The sequence below is a fragment of the Mastomys coucha genome, unplaced genomic scaffold, assembly GCF_008632895.1.
Source record: "Mastomys coucha isolate ucsf_1 unplaced genomic scaffold, UCSF_Mcou_1 pScaffold3, whole genome shotgun sequence".
Classification (NCBI taxonomy): Eukaryota; Metazoa; Chordata; class Mammalia; order Rodentia; family Muridae; genus Mastomys; species Mastomys coucha.
The window spans coordinates 55,700,510-55,709,040 of NW_022196909.1; the positions used below are offsets into that span (position 1 = coordinate 55,700,510).

General features: G+C 38.2%; 1 protein-coding gene across 1 annotated transcript in view; it reads left to right on the top strand.

The window, feature by feature from the left end:
* The window catches only part of Mmut (methylmalonyl-CoA mutase), a 26,418-nt gene extending 21,114 nt beyond the window's left edge, over nucleotides 1-5,304 (top strand). Inside the window, exons 11-13 of the mRNA XM_031347055.1 lie at nucleotides 1,418-1,565; nucleotides 1,794-1,961; nucleotides 4,247-5,304. Of these exons, the coding sequence (XP_031202915.1) occupies nucleotides 1,418-1,565; nucleotides 1,794-1,961; nucleotides 4,247-4,375 (445 nt within the window). The 3' untranslated portion in view covers nucleotides 4,376-5,304. The remainder of the gene's footprint in view (nucleotides 1-1,417; nucleotides 1,566-1,793; nucleotides 1,962-4,246) is intronic.
* Nucleotides 5,305-8,531: the final 3,227 nt, after the last annotated feature.

The window sequence follows — 8,531 nt, forward strand, 5'->3', positions numbered from 1 at the left end:
ACACACACACACACATACACACACACACGCACACACACACACATGCACACACCACACACACACACCACACACGCACATACACACACACGCACACACACACCACACACACACGCATGCACACACACACACACACACACACGCACACACACACGCACACACACACACACACACACCCCACAGAGCCTAGATTTGTAGCAGGCTTTTCCACTAAGCTTATGTATATTGTATAATGTTTAGATATCAACAAAACTGCCTCATGATGTGTTTCTATGAAGATGTCCTGGTCATTTAGTAATTTATGACTATAATGAGTTACATATAATTATAAAATATACTAAATATGGGCTTGAGAATTAAATTAAATATTACATTACTATTTATTTGGTAAAATGAATATTATTTTTATTTTGCACAATAGTCACCATTAGGCCTTTTTCATTCCAAACACTCATTTGTATAACTAATCCTGAAAGCGGTTCAGATCCTCCAGGTAGAGAACTTGCAACCATGTGGCCATAGACTTTCATGTTTTTATAACTTTCTTTACATGGTTCACTTGTTTGAATAGTTAAAAGTTAATTTTCCCATTTGAAAAGTAAGCAGTTATAAATATCCATCGGCTACCTGTACAAAAAGTCAAATTAGTTTTGATTGGATTGCTAGAGAGGACTTGTGCAAGTGCTTGAGTGAAAATGCAGCATGCTTTGTTTCTGGAGTGGAAAACTGGCTTCTGAGTGATTGGTGTTTTCATCTTGTGTAACACACGTTCTTTTAAAAACTGCATTAACATTTATACACTATGTAAATGTTAGATAGCCAAGATAAAAGCCATCAAAAAGAACTTTTTAAAAATCAAAAATCGATGTAGTGTTTGTTGTGGTTGGTATAATTTGCTGTTTTATACAGACACACATTCTGATTATGTGTCATCACCATGGGCCACATTAAATGCTAGTACTGGCTTCACAGAAAGAGTGTGCTGGTGTTCTTTCCCTTTTCATTTTATGGAACAGTTCGAGGACCATCGGTGCTGGCATTTCTTTAAAAGTTGTAGAACTTGGCAGTGAACTCTCTGGTCCAAACCTTTTCTTTTTTGGAAGACTATTTTTGCCTTGATTCCGTTGCCTGCTGTGTATCAGTCAGGTGTTCGTCCTTTTGGTAGGCCATGTGTTTAGGGATTTATCTGTTCTTGAGGCTGTGGGCTCACAGGCTATGCCATCTTTGAAATGTATCTCTAAACAGAAGACAACCATAATCAAGGCTTGAATGGCAGTCTTCCTATGAAACACAGTCACTAATGAGATGCACATAAGTGGGTTTTCTTGAAAGATTTATGTGGATAAATTGCAGTTTTTATATCTTATATTTGGACAGTTAATAATTTAACTGTTATTATTGCCTTATAAAATGTTCCCAGAGTTAATAAATTCATGGACCGTGAAGGTCGCAGACCTCGTCTTCTTGTGGCAAAAATGGGACAAGATGGCCATGACAGAGGAGCCAAGGTCATTGCTACAGGATTTGCTGATCTTGGTTTTGATGTGGACATAGGCCCTCTTTTTCAGGTATGTGCCACGTTTAGAAAAGTAAATGATAGTAGCTAAGATGATGTATAGGATTGGTGTTCATTGTAACAGTAGCTTCAGTACTACTCAAAAAATCTTAAGATGACGAAATAACTACAGACTGTCAGTGAGACTCCGGGGATGTTGGAGGAAGTAGCACAGTGCTTTGCTGTCTTGCTTCACCCTTCCCTTGTAATAACCAGATCTCTCTGCTTTCTGTGTGCTCAGACTCCCCGTGAAGTGGCACAGCAAGCCGTGGATGCAGATGTCCATGCTGTGGGTGTCAGCACACTTGCTGCTGGCCATAAAACCCTCGTTCCTGAGCTTATCAAAGAACTTACTGCCTTGGGACGGCCAGATATCCTAGTCATGTGTGGGGGTGTGATTCCACCACAGGTAATTTTCTTCTCTATACTCTTCTGAACATGCATACATGTACACACACATACATACTAGCACATGAGTTTTGATTTACAGGAGTTCAAGTGAAGGGTTACTTACAGGATCAGGGATGACTCAAAAGCAGCTACACTACCAAAATGTACAGTCCACACTGGGGAAAACTGGAGTTCTTAGGCATCTTGGTAGATCAGAACATTCCCTGCTTCACTGCTCTGTTGGTCAGTTTCCTCCAGCAGTTGCTCACTGTTTCCATAACCTTGGGGTGAGGTCCTTGGGAATCTTGCAAGTTTCAGTCTTCCCAGACATATGAATTTTGTTTTCTTTCTGAGTCTCAGGAAACTTTCTGCCTCTTCCTTTAAGGAAGTTTTCAGTAATTCAGAGGAAATTGCTATGTAAAACAATACACATACCCCACCCACCAGATACATATGTATTAGACTATGAGATTATAGATAACATGGAACTAATATACACATAGATACAGACACATGCACTGACACACAAATACACACAGACCCAGAGAGAGAGGGGCAGAGAGAGAGGAAGAGAGGAGGCGGCAGGCAGGCAAAGAGGCAGATAACATAAACATGTTTCTAAGGATGTTAGACATAGGTAGGTTGGCCCTTCTTTTGGGTATCAGAATTTCAGAGTACTCCACAACCCTACCAGCTGAGTACCACATTCCACTTCCTAGTTCATAACTCAGATATAAGGATAATGCCATGGAACACTACATTATTAAGAAAAGAAAGAAGATAGCCTATCACCCTGTTCTCAACTTGGAGGTATTTGCTACTGAGTCCTTCAGTCATTCTTATAAGCTCTTAAAACATATAGCACTTGCTGTCTCAGTGAATGATGTGTTTTCAGTGCTTATAGGTCCAGTGCTGGGGATACAAAGATGATTGGACGTTATCTCTACTCTTAGAAATTCAGGCAAGAAGGACACAGGTTCAGGAGTTTATGTTAAGTGCTATTGCAGAATTCTTAGCACTGTAAGAGTAGTACATACTTGGTGGACAATTCATGTGATTGGTAATTTATTGTCTAATTTTGATCATTTGAAAACTGGGAAAAGATCAGTGTTGCAGCAGTTAAACATAGACTAGGCCATCTGTCCTGTATGGGGTCAAACCTCAAAGTGCATCCTAGATTCAGTGGTAGAGCTAAACATGTTCTGATGCTATCACAACCTAAAACCTGTGGGAGGACTCAAGCCTCAGGAGTCTTTACACTAACACACTTGTCACTACAGTAAACTAATGACTGCGGTAGCAGACAGAAAAAACAACTGGTCATCACTAGCAGAACTGACTTATCATGAGACCAGATTCAAATCATCAGCATTCACTAGAGACAGATACTTATGTAGGAGGAAGTAAATAGACTTTTAAAGTCAGCAACATATCATTATATTAAATTTAACACATAGAACAATAAGCAGTAGAGATTTAGAGAGAAAATTAGGTTTTAAAGTGAAGTTCCTTCCTTATTAGGGCTACATAGCTTCACAAACAGCATTGTGCAGATTTCTGGTTTAGACTTGGGGTGTGTGTTGGAGTTTGGACTGGTGCTGCTATGTATTCAGATGCTAAATCCTGGCCCCCAAGATCTGGTTGCCCCTGTAGATATCTTTACATACACCAAGTGATGCTATGTAAACCCTGCTCTCCAGTTTAAAGTAAATTGGTTAATAAAATCACAGGTTAAGAGCCTGTGATCTTGGGCAATAGGGAGAGAAAGGTGGGACTTGAGGATTGATTGAGGGGTCTCAAGAGAGACCAAAGAGAAGGAAAGAGGACAAGAAGGGAGAAGGCTGTCATGAGAGGAGATAGACCAAGAACACGTAGCCAGGAGAAACAGCAACTAACAAGGGACACATGGCTGGGATGTGAGTAGAAATAGCTCCCAAACCTGTCCAACCTAGGCTTACAGCTTGTAAATACCAGGCCTGTGTGTTTTTTATATGGACTAGCTAGAATGTAGAATTCCTTTTACAGTCTGAGCACAGCTGGCTTTTACAGTGTAAGCACTGCTGGCTTTTAGCTCTTCAGTCAAGGAAGATGTTTGTTTCAGCTCCACCTACAGTGTTCCCCATGAGAAAGTGTTGAGTGTTGGTGAGGAAGAAAGGAAAAGGTGTATGTGTACACACACACTCACACGCACACACACACACACAAACACACACATACACTGTCACACATACATGCACATATGTATAAAATATTTCTTTGAAGCTTAAATAATGTTTATTTTAATCAATTAAATTTGTTCAACAGGATTATGAATTTTTGTATGAAGTTGGTGTTTCCAACGTATTTGGTCCTGGAACCCGGATTCCCAGGGCTGCTGTTCAAGTGCTTGATGATATTGAGAAGTGCTTGGCCGAGAAGCAGCAATCTGTATAACGTCTGGATCTTTTAGTTATGACCAAAGAACGTAGTAGTAAATCTGTGTCTTCAGATAATCCCAACATGTGTTAGTATGCTTGCTTTGGAAACCTCATATCAAAAGACTGATTATAAATGTGCAGTCATGCCAATACACATATTTAAAGAATCTGAATTAAAAAAAAACCCTCTGAAAATCATTTACACCAAATATTTTTTTAAGTAAACTATTCTAGAAAATTAAAATGCTATACTACTTAGAAATAGCTAATAATACAATTCTTATAAATAATTAAACTTTGGTTTGTCCTTTGAGATGAGGTCTCAATGTGTAGCTCAAGTTGTCTTGCAGCTCACTCTGTAGACCAGGCTGGCCTCGAACTCAGAGATCCACCTGCCTCTCTCTGCCTCCCTACTACAAGGATTAGAGGTATGTGCCTCTATGCCCGACAAATAGTTAAACTTTATATTTAAAAAATGAATGATTCTTCAATTTAGTGTTGATTTGAGTACTAGCTACTCAAGTTCCTATGTTAATGTATTTAACAAAATAATGCCATTTATCTCACAAGAAATAGTGGAGGGTACTTATGGATGGAAATAGACTGGGGTTGTGGTCCTCACAGGTCTACTGTTGCTTCACTTAAAGTAGTAGCTCTCATCCCCTGTACAAAGGAATAGGGACATGGAAGATATGCCTTCCAGGTTGCTTCAGCTTCTTCTCAGCATGGGAATGATACTGTTAATGTCAGGTCTGGCCTCAAAACTCTGGCAAAGATGTGTGTGTATGCTCCCTTAAATGAAGTGCTGATGGACAGATGAATTTGCTATAATGGCAATCTAAGTCTATTATATAAAATAAATGAATTTTCAGATCTAGAAACATGGTGGTCTGTATAGATTTTCTTATTAAAGTTAATTTACAAAAATAAAAATCATCTGAAGAACACTTGTAGTGTGATGTTAAATAATTCACTCCTTGAAGGAAGAGAATCACTCTGTTAACATAAGGTATTCAGTGAAGGTGAGGTGAGCAACAAGGATTCTTTTGTAACTTTCTACATTATAGATCAGATAATAGTGTGGAGGGAAAAATCATATATTGCTATAGAGTTAGTAAACTATACTATAATATAGTTTAATTTTCAAAACATGACTCTTGGGAGGGCACCATGATTATAGTTAACATTTTAAAGATGAGCAGTTTGACAATATATTCACTATGTCACCTTATGTACTTTTTATAAAGAAATACGTATTCGATAAATATGATATTCCTGTCATGTGTTCCATTATGTGCTGGTGACATGGCATGTACTGTGTTTTACATATTTACAATTTCTGACATTTTGAATACCACTTAGAAAAGAATCGTCATCAAAAGCTGCTAGATTTTATGTTTGTCAGGTGTTTTTTACCTGAACCCCAAAGTAATAGTCAATAATCTTACCACTTGAAAATATATTTCTGTCAGGAGCCATAATGGCACAAGCTAATAGCTAGCAGGTGATCATCCTGAAATGCTGGCTTTGGATTATTATATAATCTGCAACAGGTGAGCCCTTATTAAGCAAGGCTGTAAGGGACTAGTTTTAGGAAAGATTCCTGCTATTAATATGCATTTCCTGTTATTATTATTCATATATAAAATTCACTAAGTAATAGCACATCCCTTTGGAGCAGATCTCTGCAGATACATGAAGTTGTACAGCCTTATAATGATGCTATATAGATAAATAGATGACTTAAGACTTTATGATGATCCTATAAGAATTCCTAAAATTATATCAGTGATTATTAAGCTCTTTTATAATGGGACTGCTATTAGGTCCTTTTCTGATAGTCAAAACTGCAATGAGAATTCTGCCAGTCTTCCCAGTGTCAGCAGTTAATTGCTTTTAGATAGTAACCAGACTTTCTTCTACTCAGAGCACATTCCAAGATGTAGAACAATTAACCGAAGGTCATAAAAAGGGGACTAATGTTTATTATAGGTGCTAGGACAAAAAGATAAAACACTGACTGGGTTTATCTATACAAAATTTTACTTATAACTTTGTTATGGTTTTAAACCTTTGGTGAACCTGTGGAGCTGAGACAGGTGATGGATGATTATCTACATAATTACTCCTAATGGTATGCATATAAACATTCTCTGTTGTAAACTTCTATTTCAATTTATGATTTGATTTTCTGTGTGAACTTGTGATGAACTTTTTAACATGTGATCATGTATTCTGAAAGATGTTTAAGGGCTGAGGACAAAGAGAAGAGTCAGAACTGGGGGACTGAGGGGAGAGGAACGGAGGTGAGAAGAACTGAGCTGAAAAGTTTTTAGACAGAACACCTTTTTAGATTAGAAGGAGAATGCAAAGTGAAATAACTAGAAACTATAGGTAACAAAAATACTAAGAGAGCAATGTGTGGAATGCAGAGGGAAAGAGGAATAAAGCAGATGATGCAGAGAGCAGAAGGGGCAGGCAGGCTTCTCCTTACCATGGGACAGAACAGGTCCCATGATAAGGACAAGGCAGGCTTAGTCTTATTAAAAGAAACAGCTTTTTTTTCTTACAAACATGAGTTTAATTCATTTAGCATTAAAAGGATAGAAATCCTTTCTTTGTCTATGTAATAAAGATTGGAGCTCCATTTTTCATCCAAAATGAGTGAGTTCTTTCTGCACCGATGCTTGGTCTTTTGCTCCATATGCATATGTTAAGTATGGATGTGTGTTTAAGTATGTAATTGTGAGAATGTATGCATGTGTGTGTTTGAGTATGTAATTGTGAGAATGTATGCATGTGTGTGTGTGTGTGTGTGTGTGTGTGTGTGAGTATGTAATTGTGAGAATGCATGCAAGCTGAGCCCAATTGGGTATGAATGGAAATGTATAAATGAAAAAATAAGCATGAATGAATCTATAAATGAATTTATGTGAGATTCCGCATATTCGTTTATGCAAAAGTTTTTCCTTCTGCGAGTGTTATTCTAATCTGGTTCAATACAAGTTTATTGCTCCAAACTTACCCCTAGCCCTACAAACAAGACTTCTGGACAATGGAGAAAAAAGGCTCTAGCAGTCAATCCTTAATCTCCTGCTGTTTCAGGATGAGGTGCTAAATGCCAGAAACTGCAGTCTCTGGCCTCAGGATCACAGAAGGCAGGTCAGCTACAATAGCATAGTAACTTAGATAAGTAAACTTTTTATTATACAGCAACCCTAAATTTCTTGTAAGACAAAGTCTTACCCCCACCTATGCTCTTCACCTTCCACTGCCTCAAGAAGAACCGACAAGAAAGAGAAACTCCCCAGTCAGGGCTGCCCCCCACACACACAGTCCCAAGAAACATGATGCATAGATGATAAATTTGGCCTTACTCTAGATTAAGTGTTTATCATTATGTGTAAGAAATGCCAACATTTAGACATTTTACTATTTGTTTGTTTCAGAAAATTCCAAAGGAAATGCCATACTGTCTACTTTTTCTGTTTTTAGATAAAAAAAAAAAAATCTGTGTTAACTAATAAACACTTTTGTAATTAGACAGTGACCAAGTATGAAAAAGCAAGTGAATATTCCACAGTCACCACAGATTACAAAAACTGAAAAGATTAGGAAGGCATTTGCTATCCTTACACCTTCCTGTCAGGACCTATCAAAATAGAAGATTTGGTGAAAATTCTAAAGCATATTCAAAATACAATGCAAAGAGGATTTACCTTATGTAGATACCAGAGTAACAGGTGCTTTCACCAGCTGCTGAAATGTTCAAAGCCACATCTTATCACCAATTCATCTTTGATAACAGGTTGGTTTTGTGAATCCTAGTGGTATGGGCAAAAGTGATGAAGGCATATGCCATGTGGCATAAAACATGAATCTTCAAGTATTTACAGACAAAGGGTAAACAGATCAATGACAAACATTAGACCCTTGCACACAGGGTGTGGAACTGCAGAGAGAAGAAAGCCTGTATCAGTCAGGGTTTAAGGAGAAGCCTCACTAGGGAGAGCGATGTGTGCCTTATGATTTAATATGAGGAACTGGCTTATTAACACAACTAAACAGAAACCTACAAAAGACCACCAGGAGGCAGCTGCTCTCAGCCACAAGCTGAGGCATGCTTTCTGTAAGTATGCAGTCAGGAAGGGAGGCAGCAGGGTTTAGGGAGA